Genomic DNA, 24,679 nt, shown 5'->3' with positions numbered 1-24,679 from the left:
AAGTTACTTTATAATATTGTTATAGATAAAAATTACTGCTTTTTTTTTTAAAGGGTAAAGGGTGAACACACGGTATATTCCTTGACCTTGAAATCAAATTTCAAAACATCTTTAGGGATTAAATATATTGGTTGAATATATATAAATAAAAACCATTCAGTTATTTAAATTATTATGTAACATTGAACTCTGGTTAAAGGTTATGACGTGTTATTCAAAGGTAGATTCAATCGATCCGGTTTTGCCGCATGCTAGGTCATTCAATGCCAGAAATAAAAAAAGATCGATAACTAACATTACGGCAGTGTTGTGAAATATCAAATATTTGATGACGGGAAGTTGAATAACCCAGTGAACTTGCACTTTCGCTCATATATCATGCGCGATGCAAGTCAAAGGTATATTACGCCATAGATATCATCTGCCAACAGTGACTGCAAGCAACGCCGTTTAATGAAATGCGTTCGTCACAAAGTAGTACGCAATCAATACTCCTTACAATCTCATGTAGTAATAAAAGAGAAATTTAGTGTCTAGTATAAGCTAACGAGTGTAGCTATATTTTTGCCAGACGAAATCATTTTTGACCTACATAATTTATATTTGAAATACTCCGTCAGCATTTTGGAATAAATATGGGATTAAAATAGATGTTTTACGTCTTTAATAAGGTATCTTTATTGAATTGTGATATTTTGAAAGCCTGATAGGTAGAATTTGCTACCAGATATAATGTATTTTTCAGTGAGTGTCCAACTTATAATCGGATGTCTGTCTGTGCATGATTTGTGAAACACGACGTTACGGGCATTTCGCTAGAAAATTACGGTTACTGCGGCATTGACAGTGTGCGCCGGACCGCCTTACCGTACAGACGTGTCGCGGCTTCACTCCGTATCCGTATAACACACGCGACTCTACAAAACCTACACGCTTAGCGCCGGAAAATAATTTAAAATCAATCATTTATCCTCGTGCATGCTGAGACTTATTAGAAAATTTTGCACCATGAAACCACCAACGAACGTAAGTAATTTAATAAAATGTATAAAAAATATTACAACATAATATTACGAATGTAAATCATTACTTTTAATGTTTTTTTTTAAGCATGTTCCCACATTTTTATATCACACGTATTCAGTTGTCGTTTGTTTAATAATTAATATAATTATATACATGAACAAACGAAATGTCAAAAAAATAATAATACACTTTTTTTCTTATGATAATCATTAAAGGATATTTTATGTCAATTTATACAAGAAATATTCTAGATCAATCTCCTAATATTTAAAGAGGGAATAATTCGTAATAATATATTAAAAATACTAATGTATAGCACACGTTAAACGTGGTGTTTTATTTGTCAATGTGTAATTTCTAGATGCAAATTGACATTGCTTGATTGATTGTGTATGGAAGTTTTTGCGAAAGAAAGTGGGACGTTGAACTTGTAGCTCTTTCATACGGTTATTTTTTTGCGATCAGATCTAATTACTTATGACAATACAAGTTCAATTGAAGCCTGTAACTGTTACAATTTCTGACTCTATTTTTTTGTGATTAACTCATAACTGTTTTACTGTAAGCCTATAGGTCCCTTTAAATCTTTCCCTTGTAAATAAAATACTTAAACAAGCCTGTAACATAAATTAAATGGATCTATTTTAAATTTTCTCGAATTTTGAGACAGGGATTCGAAAAGCTCGAACCCGTAATTAAAATTTTTATTTATGTCGTGGTATATTTTTGGGTCGGCTTTCATTTAAAAATAAGAATAAGAACATTATGAAACCGGTGTTAATTTGTGTATTATAGATGTCGAATCTCTGACCGTAAATTAATTATTGAATGTTTTGATTAAAAAATGTAGAGTCTGAGTTAAATCCATTTCAGGTTCCAATAAAACCGTATACGCAATATTTGAGGGACACGTTGAAAAGAACTTTAAATTAACAGAGTTTTTTGTTAATATTTGATGTTAATTGTTTCATTGTCAGAAAAACGCAACACGTGTTTACATTTCTAAGCGTTGTAACTGCAATGGAAACTATTAAATTAAAATAATTATTCAGAACATAGGTATTTGATAAGATTTAGTTTAAATATACATATATTTTTTATTAAATTGATTCCGTTTGAATACAGCTCTAGTAAGGCATTTATTATTTTAATAATATCAAATTAATCTCGCATAAACATTTATTTTAGTTTTGTGTGCTATTTTTAGGATTTATCGTTCAATTGATAATCTATATATCGTTACTCATGTCGGTAATAGTCATTTGGTACCTCAAGGGAAGTCTTCAATTTCAGACCGAAATAGACGAGTTACATGTGGAACAACGATCAAAGTTCAAGAACGACGTGGCAAATTTAATATCGTTGTATGATTCGTTTCGTTTGAAAAAAGTCACACTTTATTAATGTTTATAGATCTTAAGGCCTAATAGCGCTTTTTGTTTATAGCGCCCGTTTTTCATCTGTGAATTATTAATTTATGGTATATGAATTAGTGCAAAGCGCTAAGAATGTATTTATTGTTTCGCTATAATTATGAAGTAGTCTTTATTACACTTATTAGACTCAAAAATAATTTCATCAAAATCGTCTTGTTTGCCGTCATCAGTATGAGGTTAATCTTATAGATGTGAAATCTGTCTGTTTGTTGTCCCATCACAACTAAAAAACTAAACTTTTTTTATTATTTAATTCATACTTACACTTATAAACAATAATACACTTATAAAATTACAAATCGATATTCCAAAAACGACTTTTACACTTTTTAAGTAGTTATTGCAACTACTCAAAAGTCGCTTTTACAATTGCAGTAAATAATAGCGTCTCCCTTTTTAACATTTTTTTATTATATTTTCAAAATTTTCGATTTATTTTCATAAGTTAGGTAATTCTCAGTAAAGGGAAAAAGTTATTTTGAGTATCCGCGACTATCCTGTGGAAGAATTCCAAATTAATTCATTTCTATATAAGAAGGATAATTTGAATTAAATCACGTTCACGATGCAAATTAAACTTCGACGAAATCTGAAATTTGTCCTTAGGAAAATTAAAATAGCTTGCACGTGTGTAATCAAGAATAGATAGGAAGAGAGAGCTTCTTAATATTCATTTAAATATTGACAGTCAAATAATTTTGTGGTTCACAAGGGATTATATATGACGCGCCACTGTGTTTTGAGAGTGTCAAGAAACGAAAAAAAGTAATAATGACATTTTTGACAGTAACATTGGGAATAGTGCGGTTGGACGTTTCTTCACTCGGACGCAACTTCAGGCTCTTTTGGTAACGCATTTGCATTTCGCGTAAGCAAGACGTGCCTGGTGGAGCGTCGTTACTTTATTATAATATCGAAAGTGCTGATTGTATTACTATTATATTGTAAAACCTTCAAACACGTGGTTTTAATTCTCCTCGCCTGCCTACCCACGATCGCTCGGCAGCCACAGATGGATATAGAAAATAATGATAATGGCAATGTGTCGTTATATATATTTATAGTGTTGATTGTTTTGTTTAACCCTTATCACTGTTTCTGTTAATCTGTGTACCGTAATCTCAATAAAAATACCTTCGATCGTTGTTTGGCTACAAATTTGGATATCTTCTGCAAAAATTAAAATTCTGGCAAAGAATAAAAATACAACGTGTGATCGAATAAATGAAAATTTCAATGACTTACGGATACACAACATCATGTGATGCCCCAGCTAAATCATGATTGGCTAACTCCGACATCTCAATATGAAATGAATTTCGAAAAGGAGATTTCAAATTATTTAAATTATAACGTAACGAACTCAGTAGTATGTGTCGTGACAGTTAAATGCAAATGAGTTACATTCATGTGAAATGTCTATACCTGATCTAATGTCATTAGTAATTTTGACTCGACCGGAAGTATGACCGTAGCTGTATCACCTGGAAATATGGAAACCGGATTGATTAGATATCTATATTATAAATAACTTATTGTATTTATTTTTAAGTTATTTGTTTTATCAATAGTGTGTCAACGAATGTAGTACTAGTAGAAGATGACTGTACTGTACTAGCTATTTGCTAGCGAAATAACCGTTAATCTTCGAATCCAAACCAAGAAAAGAGATTTAAAAGTTAATAAAATATTATTTCCCATTGTATTTACAAAGAATAGCAATAATGTTGGACATTATGTAGTATATATAGAATTTAAAACAGTGTGATATTTTATTTGTAACATAATACCTACTTACTTAGAAAGTATACAATTAATATTTAAAATTTGTTCAAATAATTGCATAATTAACGAGGGACTAGATAAAAATTGAACGCAATTACATGCACCTAATTAAAATTTATTACTTGAACTAAAGATAACATTAGTATTGTGTGGATGACATCGCATTAGTTCCAATAGTAATGCTTATGCTCTAATACAATAGATCAGTCTGAAGAGATTATCAGCTATTATTTAAATTTCAGCGCAGTTCCTAATTATATATCCTTATAATATTATTGCACTAATTACTATACATTAAGTCATTTTAATCTTTGATCTTATGTCGGTCACGATACGTGACTCTACACAGAGTTATTATAGTACACTATACTCCCATGGTCCGATGTTCTGTGAGTGTAATTCTACTAACAAACGCCTGCTTCTAAGAAATCTTGATAAATAACAGCACATTCGTATAATTAAAAACCTAATATATTAACAATAGTCATGCAAACATTAAAAAATTTAAAGAATATATTACTTTTTTTACATAAGTTCAATATCAAAGTTTTCGAAAATAAATACATTTATAATGAATTATAATTTTAAAATATATACACGATGACGTGGAACAAAGTTTTACCGAGAACAGGTTTAACCGCTGTTATTAAGAGGAATCCCTTTGAGGACGAAAGGAGAACTGCTTTACATAACATTATAACCATCTCCAGAAAAAAACCTGTTGTCCAGGGCATCGGAGCCAAGTGCACGGTTAACTTTTTTACATAATGGCGGTAATTATATTACGCAATATATTATAACGAGCTCTTTACTCGACGTGTTTTCCAGTGCAAGTAAAAAAGGAAACATTATTCGAACAATCACTGACAGCAGATTTCTTCGTCACTTCAAACGTTATCCTCAGAAACATTTTTGCAAACAAAGATCATTTCTTATTCGTCATTCGACATGTTTACAACTTAAACAATCGTCGATTAATAAAAAATTATCCGATATTGTATTGCATATAGTTTTACAAATACTTTATGGTATTTTATTGGTTTAACACAGGCCGCTTTACTCCACGATGTCGACATACCGACGAAGAAGGCGACGTTCGGTATGGGCTGTTTCTGGTCAAACGATTCCCTGTTCGGCGCTACGACCGGTATCGTGAGGACAAGAGTTGGGTACGCTGGTGGCACTACAAAGAATCCGCACTACAGAAACATGTAAGTCAAAAAATAATATTTAAATTGTGTCCATGTATCACTTGTTGTTGAATTTATTTAAAATTGAATGTTGTTTCACGTGGATTTTTTATGTCATTTGAGTAAAAACTGTCAAACTTTTATTATTTTCAACATAAAATCATGCAAGTGTACACGAGAGGTAATAAAAACACAATTTCAGAGCAAGCATGTTCGCTTATTGGATTAATTTGATTCTTCTTATTGGAGCGATTTTGTATGCCTTAGGCATCTAATAAATAAAAATTAACATTAATATTTACGTTTCAACCATCGGTTTAATTGCTATTAATACCAATTTATTTTACTCTAAAAAATAATTCTAAAAAAAGCCCAGTAATTGGCGGTCATATATTTTAAGCGTCATTTATCTTCTGTAAAACAAATATTCAAAGGAAATATTTCATCATTCAACCAAAAACTCATAAACATACCTACCGCTTTCTTTCCTTAAGGATAATTTATTAAACAAGCAAATCAAATCGCAACAATTATTTTCAAAACATGTTGAATACGCAAGTGTTTACTGTGAACGTTCGTTTCAAATTTCTTTCCGCGAAGGTTTAATCGGTACAGCGGTACATCAAATTATAAATTTCTGGGAACTGTAAATGTAATACGAAGAGATGTTCATTATCAACTTGGACCAGTTGACTTGAATTGTTATGAGATTTTCTTTATTCTTTTTCACGGTACATAAGCATTGCGTCACAATTTTTCCCTGCATAAAAAATCGATGTTAATTATTCAAACTATTTGAAATGCATTACTAAAAAGGTTTTTATAAATATTTTATTTTATACATAAGCAAATTTAGTATTCATTGTATTGTTTTAGATTTCCCGTAGTCACATACATTCAATCAGTGTACGACTTTTCAATATGTGTGTGTATGTTTGTGTGGCATTGAAACCTAATACCAGATCATATATGCATGTATCTATAAAAAAACTCATTCTTATTATAATTGTGAGTAAGAAATTAATAAAAACATACGTCTAAAATACTACTCATATCCAATTTTATCTTTTAACATATTTAAGACTAAATATTGTCTGTTTTAATGAGTATCTTAATAAAAAGTCTTTACTACAAACTGTCTACTGTACTGTCCGTTGGACTAATATTTTTTAAAAATCGCTTAAGTTATTTCTTGCTGAGATAAACGTTACAGAATTAGACCGACCGATATGGGTCAAGGCAAAGATTAAATTCGCATATAGATTAGCGTACGTCGATTTTTATCTATATTTTTCAAGTACATTACACGAGCCTTAGATGCAATTTGCTAAATTTCTTGATTCATCATATAATCGCGCTGACTTGCTATTATAACAATGATTATTAACTTTATATGGTCACTGTGTTATTGCGCAATTGTTTTTGCTATTATATATGTTAAGTGGTGGTAATTAACTAATTATAAAACAGTGAGGTCATTAGCATTTAATCTGAAATGACATCAATGTGTAATAAAATTAAACTACAGAAATCGTAAATTAATAATTAATGTAATTACTATGAGAGAAGTATTTGTCTTTTCAGTAGTACATGATACTAAATATTTTATATCTTATTTCTACATTAGTAGCGTAAGCCGATTTATGTCCCAGTAATTACGGGACGATAGCTGCACATAAATAATCGGTTATGGTCTCATTTTGAAGTGCTCCAGCCGTAGAAGTGCAGAAAATAGGAAATGTAAAGAGGATTCTTGATTGCAATTTACAAAATTGTGACTATTTAAAAAATAATTTTAGAGAGCGGAAAAGTTACTGGCTGGTTTGAGAGGTAATCTTTTTTATACGACTGTATAAAAAAAAATCGAAACCCATAAATACACAATGAACGGATTTAACCCACGTTAGCTTCGTGATATTTTAATGTATTTTACCTTTTACGTAAAGCATACGTAGCAATCTTGTTTACGTATGAATGAATTACGTTTATTCAACATTTATTAATGATTCCACGTGTCGTCCTTTATATATTTAAGTTGATTTATCATAAATGACATACACAATAGATTTTTTTTTAATTATAAAATGTTTCTAGAAAGTAACATTAAATTGAATGTGTAATAAATTAATTGAATCATTTTATGCTTTAAGAATTTTATAATACACAATCATGATGTTAATGCAACTCTATTGTTGCGTTATAATCTGTTTGATTTATTTATAGTGACTACTCGTAGTAAGAATTCGCCTAATCACTTTTAAATGCGTGTTTATCGTTTTGAATAAGCTCTGACGAGTGTTAATAAATCACAGATAATATAACAATATAAGTATTAGAGTATTCTGCCAAATATTGTTTTTTTAAATACAATTTTAATATAAATATTTTTTTGTATAACAATAATGTTTTAGTCTCAACTCTCAACGTTTTTCGGTGTAGTACCTACCAAAGAATATTGATACATAAACTAATAAATTTTTAGTACCTTCCTACGTATATTAAATATTAATTCAATTTTCCACGGGATATTATATTATATTAAGTTCTGGGAAAACTCCCCATTAAGGCTGATTAAGCCTATAAGTAAACTCATTTCGCAGTTACCTTGTACCCTTGAAAAAAAAAAACAGGATTAAAAAATAAGGAAAAACTAGTTTATTTTCATATTAGTCACGTGACTAAGTACGAGGATGAATTAGGAATTCGGAGACAAGGAAGTCTTTCTTTTAAATGTGGTTATTATTTTATACTAATACAGTTTGGCATTGTATCTGTTGCGTCAAGGTTGTCTACGCACGGCAAGGCCAAGGTGGTCGTCAAACTACGCACTATCAGCATTGTTTATCTCTGTGATGATTAGAAATGCTTTATTTATAATCATGCTTCGCTATATATATTAAGCGAACGTGAAGTCAAAACGATGATTTATTGAAATAATTAAACATCTTTAATAGTTTAAGTCAATTATCGATCAGTTTTAACGAAGTACTTATTTCTACCAAAATTTCTAGCAATTGTTTTAAATTTAGAGATATTTATTCAGTTCTTTTATTAATTTAATGTTTCATATATTTTGATAGCGATAAAACTTCTCACTAATAGGATTTAATTAAGTACTGCTCATTGTAGTTATTTTAAGAATTTTCAACGTTACCGATTATATATAGGAATTGATTTGTAAATTAGTTCCACCCAACTATAATAATATAATTATCATCATCTAGAATACTGATTATTGTAAATAAATCATAAGTACTACCTAATAGAAAGGATTTTTAAAGGTTTTATATTAATGGTAGGTACTAACCATTTTTTTTTTCTGGATCCATTATTTCTTCATGGTTTAAGGTTTCTTAAGGTTTACTTAAAAATAGTTTAGTAGCATATTAATTCAAGTTAAATTAATACACTACTGTAACATGACGATTCAATCATAAGATATAATAAAATATTGCCTGCTTAAATAGAAAACATTTTGATTTCATTGATTTAAGAAAGTAACATTTCTATTCGCAGAGGTGATCACACGGAGGTAATCGAGCTGGATTACGATCCAAAAACCGTTACGTACGAAGATCTTCTTGATATGTTTTGGGGCAACCATGAGTACGGGCTGACCACCAAGCTAAAACGACAGGTAAGTCACAGTTCACAGCATATTTAGCTTTAGTTTAAAGCCTCGCTAGATTTATTAAAATATTATATATACTTACGAATGACTTCATTTTGATATTTATAATAAAATATTTTTAATTTCGATTTATTTAACCTTAACCTTAGTCATTTTTCTATAATGGCAACAAAACCTTAGAGTATCTATGATGTATCTAAAGTGTCTTATATTTGCTGCGTGTAACATTAACTGATTACTCATAATAATACTATAATCTTCATAATTACAAACAAGATTAAGAATTACTTTCTCGAGTAATAAAACACGATCTATGATTATGATAGATTAATTTACTACGATTCATGTAAGAAATTTATCAGTACTTTATAAACTTGTAATGTGTATTAATACACAATTATATGGATTTAAATGTCATTGTTCGCATCAAGATAGGTATAAACATTATGATTATTTATCCAGTTTCCAATAATTAGTAATGTCCATATTCTGTCTGAGATAGACTGTTTTTAAAGGTATTTTTTGTATTTACACTTTACTACCCGTAGATACCCGTACACTTTACTACCCGGTAGAATGAGTCTACAAATTTTATTTTAATCGTAATACCTACATCTCTATCGGTTTACGTTCCGAATATCGCCATTCAACAATCATCGTCAAATTTCATTTACATTACATTACATTAACAGCCTGTAAATTTCCCACTGCTGAGCTAATGCCTCCTCTCCCTTTGAGGAGAAGGCTTGGAGCATATTCCACCACGCTGCTCCAATGCGGGTCGGTCATATTTCACAAATCATTAATTAATTTTGCACCAGAATCTTCTTCATGAATCACCGTTCATTGGTGTAAACAATTGGTGATTTTGAGTTAATTGCGTTCAGACAAACGAGGCGGGGAGACTATTTTATAATATGTAGTGATAGTTATAATATATTGATTTTATTATGTATACATTTAAGATATTAAGAGTTTTGGTAAAATCACGATAGTATATTTTTTAATTTGTTTTATTAAATAATTCGACAGACAAGTAAATAGGCCACCTAAGCTGATAAGCGGTCACCGCTGCCAAAAGACACTGGCGCTGTAAGAAATATTAACCATTCCTTACATCGCTAATGCTAAACCAGCCTTGGTGTCTAACATGTTATGTCCCTTATGCTTGTAATTACACTGATTTACTCAGCTTTCAAATGGAAAGACTACAATATAAAATATTGCTGTTTAGCAGTAGAACATATGATGAGTAAGTACTTAGGTTCGTTGTAAAAAAATGTTCAATGTATTTTTTTTTTTTTAATTACAACAGTTCTAAATGTACTCAAGGGTTTGGTATGTATATTATATTATTAACAGATATTCTAAAATTACATTGAGTTAATTAGCTTTTAAAAAATAACAACAGTGTTTTACAGTTACAGTACAACAATGTTAATTGTTGTGCCAAAGATTATCAACAAAACAAAACATTTATTAATTGCTACATCATTGTTTGTTATTTTTTTACCATTACATACCATATTTTTTACAGTATTTATGTTATGTTTATGTATAATTTATTTTATTTATATTATTTTTGATTAGCCCAAAGGCTCTGCCAACCTTCTGACATGAAGGCATTTTGTACCAACTGCAATAGTTTTAAAATAAATAAATTTTTGTTCGTTCTTCTGAAAACAAATTGCATTTTGTTAGTTCTTGGTTTATCTTACATTGATTATAATAACTGATAAAATAATTATGACAAAAACGTGTTCGAAAAATAAATAGCACATTATTGTCGAGGTCGGAGAAATAGACCGTGTAATGGTTCAGTAATACTAGTCAAGTGCAGTGGCGTAGCTATCGTAGGGCCAGGTGGTGCAGTGCACCAGGGCCCCTGAGGTCTGGGGGCCCTCTAACCTAAGCTATGAAAAGAGCTTTGAATAGAGGTGAAGTATGGATTTAATTAACTAATGATATGTTCAACTCACTGTATCCTGTATCCCATTCTTATTACTATCTATAATTTTGAATGCCAATATACGTTAAAGAGGGGGCGAGGGCCCGATTCTTTTTCTACGCACCGGGGCCCTTACCCACCTAGCTACGCCACTGGTCAAGTGATTGCCATTTCCAGACACTCCAGAAAACAGACATTGAACTACTAAAAATATGCTAATTGCTTAATATAAAAAAAAAATATTTTACCAAATAATTATGTTTATACTTAACATAACCAACATAGTTTTTTTTTCGTGAAAGTAAACTCTATTCTATGAACGGACGATGTAGTACTGATTGCCATTTAGGAAGTTTGTTGAATGGCGTTTTAAAAATTGAATTTAAATAAAATTTGATGCGAAATACATATTATATTATCAACACAATCTAGGACAGTGTCTTACTTTCGCGATATAATTTTCATACAATATCATATTCATATTCACCATCATTCAGTAGATATCCAATTGTAGGTACGCCTCCTATTATCTTTCTTCAATCTTTAACCTTTCAAAATAACCCCTCCTTTTCTCTGTGCTCCTCTCGTACACCTTCATATATTATCTTATTTCAAAATATCTTTGTATTCGAATGGAATCCTGTCTGAAAATAATAGGATTTATCTTTATAGACTTATGAATAGATCTGTTTCATATTTTAAAAATAATGGAAAGCGATTCGTTTATCTCTTCATCTTTAGAATTTTCTATATATTTTCAAAGAAAATGTTTGCTGTGTAAATAATAATAATTTATCAGCTACCCGTTCCGGCTTCGCATGTTTTCAATAAAAGTTTTTTTTCTGAGCCTTTACCGTTTGCAAAAAAAGTTTCATCACAATCGAATCAGTAGCTTATTCGTTCCTAAGCTATTTTATTTAATACTACTTACTTTTTAATTCTAGTATCAATCCATGATTCTATATCATGACGAAGAACAGAGGGTGGCCGCAGAAGCGTCTCACAAGACGATGCAAATCCGCTGCAACGGACAGCTACGAACAGAAATAGCGCCTGCTGGTACATTTTACCCTGCAGAAGAGTGAGTTTATTTTAATAATATTTTTATTTCATTTTTACAAAGTTTTATAAGACGTAACTGTGTTTGTGGCCTTACTCGTAAGTAACATAATAAAAGATAAGTCGATAAACAAATGACAGATTTCATCTAACACTCGGCATCGCTTCACACGAAATTATTTATAAACGCATATTAAGCAATCTGCAGTGTAACTCTGTAAGAATTTATTTCGTATATCACTCGTGGAATATTGACAATCGACTTAGAGTGATATGCCGTATTGATACGTGTGTCCTACACTTTTTTTTCTGACATTTCACACTCGTTTTCTGCATTGAGTTTCGATTTTCCTCTTACCGAATAGCTCTGACACCGAAAGATTTAGACGCATACACTCCATGTGTATAGATACGTTAAATATACGGTAGTAACTTGTCCTTCCTAGTTATTCAAAACATGTCGTGCATAAAAACCTCAGTGACGCTTTCCCGCATTCAAGTTTAAGTGTCAGTATTATGTGTGTAGTGTGTGTCAGTATTAATTGACCTTTAAAATAATATTTCACATAGTAACTATATATTCAAATGTACTACATAATGTTAACTGTCAATTATAACAATAACGATGTCACGGCCGGCTCCTTTTGAGTAATCATCAATTGTATGTATTAACCTCCATTTTAAATGTCATTGGTTTTCATATCACGTGTCGCCGGCGTAAACTATAAGGACATATATCTAACTTCTTTATTCTAACAAAGACGTCCTTATGTCTATTCGTTTTAAGTTTCAATTAGTAAAGCTAATTAGTGAGTTCATATTACACCTTGGGAATGAAACAATCGCCTCCTGAAATAGTTCTTTTTTAATATTGAATATACATATGCAAATTATCAAAAATTGTCAAAAAAAAACCGATGTATTTCTTCGCCGGTTCAATGACAATCAATCAATAATAGTAGGATTAATCGTGTTTGTATGTTCACTGTTCATAACATTGTTGTAATACTAAAAAATCTGAACAATGTGAGCACACCAATCTTTGTTGAGAACTCATTTCACTATCTTTCTCAAAGTTTTGCTTAAAATCTTAATCAAGCGCTTATGGCTTTGACCAGTATACTTAGGAAGGTGGCCTACATACATACATTTGCAAGCCAAAATAGACCTTTTCACACTTCAATGATATCAACGAGAAATTGGATGAATTAGACTGATTCATTGTTTGATATTGGGATCAACCCAATCTCTCTGTTTTTTGTATCCATAAAAAGGACTTTGCCAAATTTACACACCTATCACATACAAAAACAGTTCGTTTATTTTATATCTATAATAAAAGGACTGAAATGAATAATAATCTTCATTTTTCTTCCAATTACATAATTCCAAAATTATATTTATTAATCTGCAATCACACGCTGATGCGTGTCATCATGTGAACATCAATTAAATAATTTAAATATTTAAATTCGTTTTTTTTTTTTGCTTTATTTCATACAAAGTCTTATGTACCCACATAAAATGACAAATAAAATTCAATGTTGCCATATCTAATTTAATGTTCCACGGTCACGATCTATAACATTGTAACTGGTTTATAAATATTTTAATAATCTTTGTTAGCAAAAACATAATCGTGCAATTTCAAACTCAAAACATTGTAAAGCTATATATTTTGATTGACATTGTATACAATATTTTATTAGGGTTCCGGGTCTATTTCGGATTTTATCGGATTCTTCATATTCCCCATATTATAATTATTTTCAGTAGTAACTAATAATTACGCCGTCTTTTATTTATTAAATCAAATAAAATGACAAAGTCGGACAGCTTTTGAAGTGTTGAATCTCAACCATTGTGTTTCAATTTATGATAAATGATCATGATTGATCAGTTAACATTTGATTCGTTTGATAAATATACATTGGAGATTTGACTTATTTGATCCCTCGATCAATACGAATTTATTATTACACTTATTTGTGGACATTGACCCCATTCTTAAATTGCAAGCTATTCGTTGTTATAACTGTTTTAACTGCTAATAATAACCATCTAGACTTAATATATATTAAACTATATATGAAAACCACGATGAGCTTTATTTATAGCCTTGTTTTAAATGTGGTATAATTTTGTTTTTGATCATTGTTTAGAGTGTAATTATTAATTAATTAATATTTTTTTACCATTACCATTTATAATAATAAAAATGTATATAAAATTATTCAAAATGTTTTCAGTTACCATCAAAAATACCGATTGCAAGGACACAAAGATCTATGCCGAAGCTTGGGCCTCGACTCCTCAAAATTGCAGACCTCACATTTGGCGGCTAGACTCAACGGCTACCTCGTGGGTGTTGGCGGGATGACACAGTTCGAACAAGAGGTCACTCGTCTTGGCTTAAGCGAGAAACAGGCGGAGTATGTCCGCCGTGAATTGGAACGCAATGAGGGCGGTGGATTAGCGTGTTAAATTATAGACTATAAAGCAAGCTCCATACATCTGTCGGAAGTTATTAGAGATCCAACACTTGAATTCCATTATAAATTTGAAAATAAATTTTAAATTCACTTGATAACAATTAATAAAATGTGGAACATAAAAAAGGTTAACCGTCACAAATGTATGGAGCTAACAAATGCTGCCCTTATAAAAATATCTTATGTTTTTGTAATTGATATATTTTTTTGAATTTATTAATATGAACAAATCTATAATTCATTATATTTTATCTTTCATACAGTGATAGCATTAGGGGCAGCATTGCATTTTGATCTATAATTATTATTTAGGACCATTTTTTATTTCATTCCATTACAATGTTAGTTTAAAATGAATACTAGCAATTATATCATGACACATTTAAATATTGTAAATTTTATTCTCATTATGCCAAGTTCTCAGTATTAAGTAAATTGCCGGTGCCATATATTTAAAAAAAAAAGTTCAACGAACATCAACGCTAACATTTACAAAATCTTGAGTTAAAATAGTATTAATCGCTTATCGATAGATATAGACTAAATATATGTACAAAATTATCAAATACTTGCTCGAATGTTTGCACCCAAGTGTAGCGCCGGCCTGTAACAATCCATTAGCAACACTTCATAAAGCATATTTTTTTTTAATTTTCAATCAATTTCGATCGTAATTTTAAGAATAGATTATATTGTGAAGATTAAAACACAAAAAAACGTATTTTATTAAGACAGTTGTTTCATTTATCCACTATTTTAGTTGCCATAATATCCACATACCCTAATTCTTTCCTTCACAATTTTTGTGAAACTAAAGACTTTAATTTTCTATCCTGCTCTTTTTCTCAAGTAATTTTAACAAGATTATCAAATAAAAAAACATGATATCTATTTTTATTTTATAGGTATCTAATATATACTCATCATATCTTCTTAATAAAAACCACAAAAAAACTATTTTAAATAAATCTCTAAAATTGAAAGTTTTAATAATATGTATGTATTATTCTGAACCACTTTCTTATCCGTCCACAAGTATCCGTATACATATACAGAATTTAATAATAAATGAGAAGACTTTTTTGCAATAAATATGCAATATACATATATACATAAAATTTAATGAAGCTCGTTTCGTCAAAGGTTTTATTTATATAGTTTTATTATATAAGTAAGTTAGCTGTACTTTATTATATACTTCGCATACTCGCATTGCATATTGCTTCGTGTATTGTTGCCGAAAAATACCACATTTTTGCTACTAGCAGAGACATCTGTTTGCAAATTGTTAAAACTCTTGTCTGTGAGCGATTGATCGAACTTGTGTGCGGCGCTGTCAATTTAAAGTGTGTATGAATTGATAGGTGGCGCTACTATACTAACGAATGTTTTGAAAACAGTATTTAGACTCTAGATAATAAAACTAAACTAAACAGGCAAATAATTAAATTAAAATAGGTACGTTTATTTACAAACTTTCCTATAAATGTTAATATGTTTCGTTAGTTATTTACTTTAAAGAATAATATAATTAAAAAAAAACTATTCGATACAACCTTCTAGTACAAAAGCAAATAATATTTCTATATTTTGGCAAGAATAGAAAATTCGAGACGAAAAATTTTTTTTTTTTTGAGCATGTAACTAATGCTTTACAACAATACATTATCGTTGCATACAAGTTATTTAACATTACAATCACGATGTGTTTGACTACAAAGGACTAATGAATACGGCTTTGTACGCAGTTGTAAATACTTAGCAACTTTTTGCGCAATTTATTAAGAATATAAATACATTCGCTAAATATACATTAATTTAAATATTTATATTATGACACAAACAATATATTTAAATTAAAAATCCATAAGTTTTATTATAGTTTAAACAATATCAAAATATATGAAAAAATATATGATTTTACTGATGAACTAAAACTATCCTATGAGTATAATACTCAAAATGATTTTTGTCTCTATCCCTAGGGGCATTCATTTATTTCGTAAGACTTTTTTTACTAGTTTCAGACCCCCACTCCCGACTAAATAAGAAAAATAAGAATAGGTCCGTCACCCCTGATTAATATTTATTACGTAAGTATTTATATACGACAAAATAAATATACGATTAGTTGGTTTTTTAAATCGACGTTCGACAAGGAGAAAATGATTTAAACACAATAAAGACATTAATTGACACACATCAATAAAAGAAGTTTACACAATTTAATAATTCAACTATTTAACTGTAATATTAAATCATCAACGCAATAATAAGTGTCGTTTACTGAAACAAATGACGTCTAGTTCACAAGCTTTCCCAGCAGCAGCAGCAGGAGTTCCCGGGCAACGCAGTGCGGGTAGCGGGGGTACGTTGCCATGGAAATAGTTTAATACGCATCCGAGCGCACCTCGGCACTTGCGCGATTGCCCGCACTTTTTCAGATCTTAACTTTGCGTATATTTGTTATCTTACGTAAAAAATATCAAACCTCCCGCGCCCTTGTAAGAAAAATTGAAACATGGTCGACCCCCCTTCCCCCTAAATCGTCAAAAAACCACGTAACGGATTGTGATACGGTTTTCAGCAATGGACTGATTCATGAGGAAGTCATTGTGTAAATTTGCTAAAAATATGACAACGATTGTAGATGTGTGTGAAAATTCATGCCGACTGGAAGCTTGACTGACGTATGCCATCTAAGTCGATAGAGATATTTGTTTTACGATATAAATATTTTATGTATACCCTTAGTATCCGTGCGAGGCCTAGTTGGAATAATTCAATTAGTTTTTAAGTATTTTTTTTAATTCATATTAATTATGAGAAAAAATTTACATAAATTAAAACGCCATTATAGGGTAAACTCACCAGTAACTGGCCACTTAAGCCACCTGCGTAGTTTTAGTTAAAAATTTGTTCAGTTATATTATAGCATTGGCTGAGTTCTTTATATCTATGGGTAACTGATATTCTCTTCTTTATATAATGGGCATTGATATAGTAATAAAACTAATTTATTAAGATAATATTCTAGTCAAAAGAAATATATACGCATTTAGCTAGTAACTGGCCGGCAAAAAGCAGTAATTGGCCATAAATTTACCATTAACTGGCCATATGAGATTACAATTACTTGTGAACACTAGAAATCTAAAATAATCACAGGAATGTAAATATTTACTTATATATAAAACAAAAACATTAAAAAATACTTCAAATCGTAACTCTAAACTAAACTAATATCCTACTAAATGGCCATATGAGACCACAATTACTTTGGAACACCCGATTTTTTCCAAGCCGATTTTATTGGGCGGAATGCTGCTACGTCTGCTGGTTGTAAAAACTGTAGATAAGTGCAGTTGCCAATAAAATCAGAAAAGACAGCAGCCGTTATCCGTCCTGTATTACTCTGTACGTCCGTAACCAGATGATAAGCTTAGTGTTATTCTATCAGGTATTATTTTATATCGGTATATTATCAACGGGTCACAAGGGAAACCAGCAGCAAAGAACATAAAGAAAACATTTATGTTTTTAGCTGAACCTTTTTCTATTTCGTATATGCAATGTATGTGTATGTATGTTTTAACCCCTCTCCTTGCCAAAATTTTTCCAGTTTTTGGACAAATATTAAAGCCAGCCTCATCGGAATTAAAAATTCTCGCTGGATATCTGATCACGAATTTCTTAAAATCATTCACGGAGAACCTCTTCAGATACAAAAGTCTAGCGGTAGTCATTCGTACAGAAGTCCGAAATGGTTGGATGACGCTTTAAAAACGTTTTAAACCAGACGTCGCCCAGTTTGTTTTAAGTAGGTTTGAACACATAACTGTATGTCCTCTTTTATTCTGGGGAAGTCACGTAGAGCCAACTTTAAAATAATGTCGTACAAAGCATCTTCTTCAGTCTCTGTTAGCACTAGGTCAGGGCCAGATTAAAATTCTATATTAGAATTCTTAATTTCAAGTTGAATACTGTTTTTAGGTAGACCATACTTTTTATCAGCTTGGCTTACTGAAAAAACTTCAGTCAAAACTAAATTGACAGCATTATTAATAGATTATTTTGCGTTTTTTCGTTTTTTAGGCATTTTAAAGTTTTTTATTTAGAACCTGAATAGAAAATTATATTTATTTTGGTAACTGCCCACGTTGAATTTAGTAACTAGTGGCTAGTTATGCCAGATACTGAAAAACATGTATAAAAATAAAAGATAATTATGCACACAGTAATTGTTCTTATGTTCTATTTAAATTCGAGCTATCTTTAATGAAATTCACATATCATACAAAAACTAGTAACTGGCATAGGTGGCCAATAAATAAAAAAAAACGTTTTTTACTTTCAGTAACTAGCCACCCTATTTATTCTCTCTATTTGTTTTAATAACTAAAAAAACTTGAATATAATAATTGCCTACCATTCATAGTATTCACTGGAAAGAGTTGAAAACGGAAAGTTAAGTATTTTTGACAAAACTTCAAAATGAAATAAAAAAATTCCTTACCAATTTCGTAATTCGCAGCCGTTAAAGTTGAAACTTGTCTGCCGACTGTCGGGAAGTGACCGCTAATACTGTCTCCAGAATCTATAAGGGATTTTTTTTAACTAAGGTGATAGCTAGATAACTAAGTGATTCCGTAAACTTCTCAGAGGTGTCTTCGTATAATACAATTCTTATTATGTTGAAATGAAGTTTTGAGTGGCCAATTATTGAAAGCGGCCATTTATACCTGGTTTTACCCTATTTCTAATAAAGAGTAAAAGTCTTTCAAAAGGAAAGTGATGTAGGTATTTGTGTTTTGACGAGAGGTTGGTTGACAAAATAATCATGACAATAGTATCAGCTACCTTCTCTCAACCCGTGAGCGTAAGAGGCTACTAGCTACCTAGCTTTTGATGTGATATGAAATCAAACACATTTGACGGCAATGAACTAACCAAAGATAATTTGAAATTTATCGCTGAGGTTGCCATAAAAATCGTGCGCTGACTCCAAAATGTAGCCAATGATAAATGGAAGAGTTTCTATAGTGGCATTATTGTAACAAACAATATAGAATGAAAATTCAAAGTAAATTAAAAAAAAAATGTGTTTTGTTTCACTTTGCATGGAGCCAAGACGGTTGAATGGACATACGTACATATGTACTTATTTGTACAGAAATCGACGACCTCCGTGTTTAATTTGTGTTTGTGTCTTATTTCGTACTGAGCGGTGAAGGCGAATGAAGAAGTGAGTTATTAACAAAAATTAGGATTAGTCGGAGAAATTCTGGCATTATTACCAGAAGATAGAATTTATACCTGTTAATGGACTGGTACTTGCTGATTTTGCTGAATCAGAAAAGCCAAACCCGTCTCTATTTTTTCTCAAGTTGTTATAGAACCGTATATATTAGTTTGTGCGGTTAAAATCTTGCAACTAAATTTTATGCCGGTTTCACACAACCGATTGAGCTTGAAATTATTCACACAGTTTTAGTGCTTATATTATTTTAACCGTATAAGTTGTTATATCATATAAGAAGGAAATATTCGTTGTTTGTCCTCTGACAGACCAATTTACTTCGTAGAATCCTTGCTATATTTGGAAATGCAGCAGTAAAGATACAGAAGGAAAATAACATTTAACTTAATTAAAACCAGATGATATTTTCAAAATACGTATAATTTATAATATAGCGGTAACATGTACGTCAATAACTCATTAGCGAGTCATTTTTGACTTAGAATGTTTTAATTGCAATGAGGGCTCTATCGCATTGTGGTATTTATAAATATTTTTTTGTAATAAATATATTGACACTATCAGTCGTGACATAGTTCGGAAAATGTTAATTATATATATCATTATAATTTTTTAATTGGTTGTAAGACCATCTGGGTAGGTACTACTGGACATATATTTTACTTGGTGGTAGATAGGCACCATCCACACATAATTACATTATATATTCTATCGCCAATCAGCAATAGTATTGCTGTATTTCGGTATGAAATTTGAAAGTTTCTTATAGCGCCTTTGTCTATTGGCAGTGGTTCATCAGATTGCCAATTTGCCTGTCCGCAAATGATATAAAAAAAAAGGTCAAAAGTCACATTAGTGAATATCGCAAATGCATGCCTAAGAGCAATAACAACGCTAGTGCATTTCAACGCGACTTAGATTAATTTAAAAATCGATATGGAATTTTCGGATTCCGCATTCTCCCTCATAGCGCTCAACCCCTCAATCATACCGCCTTTTTCCTTGAATTGTATTTGGACTCGTTGAACACAAATAAATGAAATTTCAATTTTCGAAAACTTAATTGTCAAGTCTAAATGTTTTACTTGTTTATTGTAATAAATACTGATCAAAGATAAAATTGTTTCCTACAAAAGTTATAGGAGATAAGTACATCGTTTCAAAGAAAAAAAATGTAACGAAACGTTAGTAATGACAAATCATAGTCCACTTTTTACCGCCGTGTGACGTCACAATATTGCAAGGGTACGGTACATGAGCCCTAGTTGCACTTGTTAGTATCACTTAATTTTATTAACTGTGTTTGTTGGTCAGAGGCCAAGTGCCAGCACACCGAATCTGCACCGGATCAGTTGATGTATTTCAGTTAACAAGATAATTCGCTTCGTCCACTCGACGTACAGTGAGTAACACCACATAATACATTCATGGATCTTATTTTCTTAACAATAAAGGTTATTATATTGTAATATAAGTATTTTTTTGACCAGTGTACACGGATAATCGCAGCATTGTTATTGTGTATATATTTCTTATTTCTTATGCTTGGAGGTTATATTTTTATTTTTACTTCCTTTTTATACGACAACATATTATTATTATTTTTTAACTATGCCGTTACTTAAAGTTAATTCGTAACACTGTAATACTTACACTGTAACGTTTAACGTCACGTTCTAATGATACAGGTCAGTTGCAAACTTTAATAAAATTATAAAGTCGTAAAAACAATGAATGAATGTCACCGTAATCATAATGAACGAAACAAAACCCCTGTGCTATCACATATCAATAATATCAACAATATACATAATGCATGTGAAAATTTTGCATTATTATGAAAAACATATTCGGCTACAATACGTAATTAACATTATAAAACCATTGAGACTGCGTATTCCCACGGCGAGTTTCTGTAAGCCATACTTTACGTGACATAGAACACTTCCGCACTTATGAATGGGTTTAATATTTTGAATGTAACTTATAAGTACATATATTTTTTTTTTCTAAATTGAACGAAGAGGAGCAACTGTGCCACCTGATGATAAATGCCGATAGATGCTGGCACTATAAAAATAATATTGTGAACATAAATTATGTTTATTTTTTTTTATAAATGGAACGCAGATTAACAAATAAACCGCCCGATGATACATGCTGACAGCCACTGGGCATTGTAAATATATTAACAATTCTTACACATCTATGACATTTATGATACCCTTGTGTCTGAAATTACGCGAAGTGGTGCTGTTATTTAAGAGAATGGTACTAACCTAGATAAGATTGTGCTAAGTAAGATCAATAATACTTTTTTTAAATCACGTCAATTATTACATATACACTGAAAATATAAGATTCTGGCAATTATTATAGGTAATGAGCATGTTGATATTAGATATTAAAGTCGTGTGAGTTTATAGTCATGAGGTCATTCACATTGATTAAGTACATTTATTTATTTGCCATTGTTTATCGGGCTTAAAAAAAAATTTATGCCATGATGTCATATTAGAATTTTCCAGTAAATGTTTCATGTAAAAATCTTCGCAAACTCGGCATAGAATAGTTGAGGAACAGATGTGCTAATTAATATAAAATGATAATGGGTGATACCATTCTGATACTTCAATTATTATCTTTTAAAATTACTATATCTTATTGCAACAAAGTAGACTATATAGGTAACTGTTTCCCCCAGAATTGGAGAGCTCCGTTGAGCCACGAGTGAAACACGGCAAGGGAGGGACAGCCGCTCAGAACCGCGTCGAAGCAAAAAAAAAATATTCTACTCGAATTATGAAAATATATAAATGAAATAACTTCTATAGACGTTCTTTATTTCATTATTTATAACATAACAAAGTTGTACGTTTTAGCGTATATTTTAGAAGAAAACCACATTACCTGGAACTCTAACTTTCGTTGTTCCATCTCGTTTTTTCCTAAATTACAATCGTACTAGACAATAAATATGCGTTGCAATGCCTTTTTCATTTTGTTTGTAAACTCCATATACGACTCGCGCTAAAATATTCTCGGGACCCAAATGTAAACCAACCAAGTTGATGACCACTTTTTTATGGCATCATGGCCCATGGTTGGGCGACTTGATGGTAGTAGACACCACTGGTGTTTTCGAAATAAATATTTCGAAATCAAACATATTTGAACAGTATATAAAATATATGATCCAAAAACTAATTTAGGATTATCGTCGTCAGTGTAAATATTACTTACGCAATAACCAAAACCGCAGTACATATGACGTATAAGAGTTAAGTACTCACTGATAGTAATGCAATACGTATTACGTGGTTAAGCGGTATTCTTGTTCCATTGAAACTAATGACTCAAATGTAAATTAATCATCGTTTTTTAATTCGTTTATTTATATACTCAATGAGTATTACATTTACATTTACATTTAATTAATATTAGGATATTTTATATCTCAAATAAAAAGTTCGGCGATATAATAGAATAACTATTTTATTATTTTTAAGAAAAACCAATATCAAGAATACTAAAACAATTACTATATTACTTATTTATATTCATTACTTTGACAAAAAGTCAAGGCAACATTTTAAAACGGAAATTAAATTAATCTGATTCAGACATATAGCTGATTGTCAGTATTTTTGCATCACTAATCATTATCAGGTCTATATTAAGAATTACTAAATACATCAGTCATTTTTAAATGTATTAAATGCAAGTTATGTTGTAATTGATCTTATGTTACGTAGTGCAACATTTTAAATTGTTCGATGAAAAAATAATCCGTGAATGGCGTGAATACGAATAAGTACCTACTTATATTTGTGGAAATATTTATTTATGAAAGTTGGAATGATTCTAGCGGGGATAGAGCTTTGCTCAGACCCGTCTGGGTAAGTACCATTAATTAACTATCTACTGCTAACTACAACTTTGTGTCTCCGTATTCTACTATGAAAGCCAATGATAGCGCTTTTATAATATTAGGAATAGTTTATACTTATACAATAACATATGTACTTGATAGAAGTTAGAAAATACATTTTCAATAATACTATGCTTAATTGATTTTTTTTAATAAGTAAACGATTGAAATGGTCGTCTTTAAACTGAATTTCCATTATCCACTGCAAGAGCTAGTCCAAATCAGAATCAGTACAGAAGTGTGCAAACACGTGCACACTTAGTAATCCGTATCGTACTCGTAATCTTATGAGACAACAATGCGACCAACAGATTTACCGAAGTACGGAAGTGTAACACTGCAAACATTCTAAATACAAACATCTCAGATGTTGCCGGACAAAAAAATAAGTAATCAACTGTCATTGTCACGATTCAGGAATTGAAAGCAGAACCATTTGTGCTCCAACATTAGAAGCTATCTATTATACACAACCGGCAATAGGAAATACATACACAAGAATAAAATAATGCAATCATATGATTACTTTAATAATAGATACTTTATCATATTGCGCACAGAGTTAATAATAATTTACAATTCTTATCAAGTTCAACTCCCTCATTGGTATATAAAAATAGATCGTAACAAGAAACTTGATTCTCATAAGCGAACGGAGCAATAAGTATTTATAAAACTCATTAGAATAAGAAATACAGAGCTGCTTTAATTGAAGTACGAACTACGAAGTTACGTTGAGTTATTTCTGAATATTAATTTAATACGAGAATCTGTATCAGTTGGTGTTAACCTTTCATTATAGAAGGTCTGCGAAAGGTTTTTATTAACACAGAAGTTTATTAATTACACTGGTCAACAAAAATAATGAAATTGTTTGTTTCCTGTGGTTTATTTTGTTTATATCTCAAATTGAGTATTTTT

General features: G+C 30.7%; 1 protein-coding gene across 1 annotated transcript; it reads left to right on the top strand.

Moving 5' to 3' along the window:
• The first annotated feature begins 507 nt into the window (after positions 1-507).
• LOC125069449 (peptide methionine sulfoxide reductase) lies at positions 508-15,297 on the top strand. The gene is made up of 6 exons (XM_047678949.1): positions 508-671; positions 746-1,026; positions 5,298-5,458; positions 8,954-9,074; positions 11,961-12,097; positions 14,325-15,297. The coding sequence occupies exons 2-6, from the start codon at positions 979-981 to the stop codon at positions 14,557-14,559; spliced, it is 702 nt and encodes a 233-aa protein (XP_047534905.1). The 5' UTR covers positions 508-671; positions 746-978; the 3' UTR covers positions 14,560-15,297.
• The last annotated feature ends 9,382 nt before the right edge of the window (positions 15,298-24,679 follow it).

Source organism: Vanessa atalanta, chromosome 15 (assembly GCF_905147765.1).
Source record: "Vanessa atalanta chromosome 15, ilVanAtal1.2, whole genome shotgun sequence".
Classification (NCBI taxonomy): domain Eukaryota; kingdom Metazoa; phylum Arthropoda; class Insecta; order Lepidoptera; family Nymphalidae; genus Vanessa; species Vanessa atalanta.
This window is presented reverse-complemented; position numbering and strand designations above follow the sequence as displayed.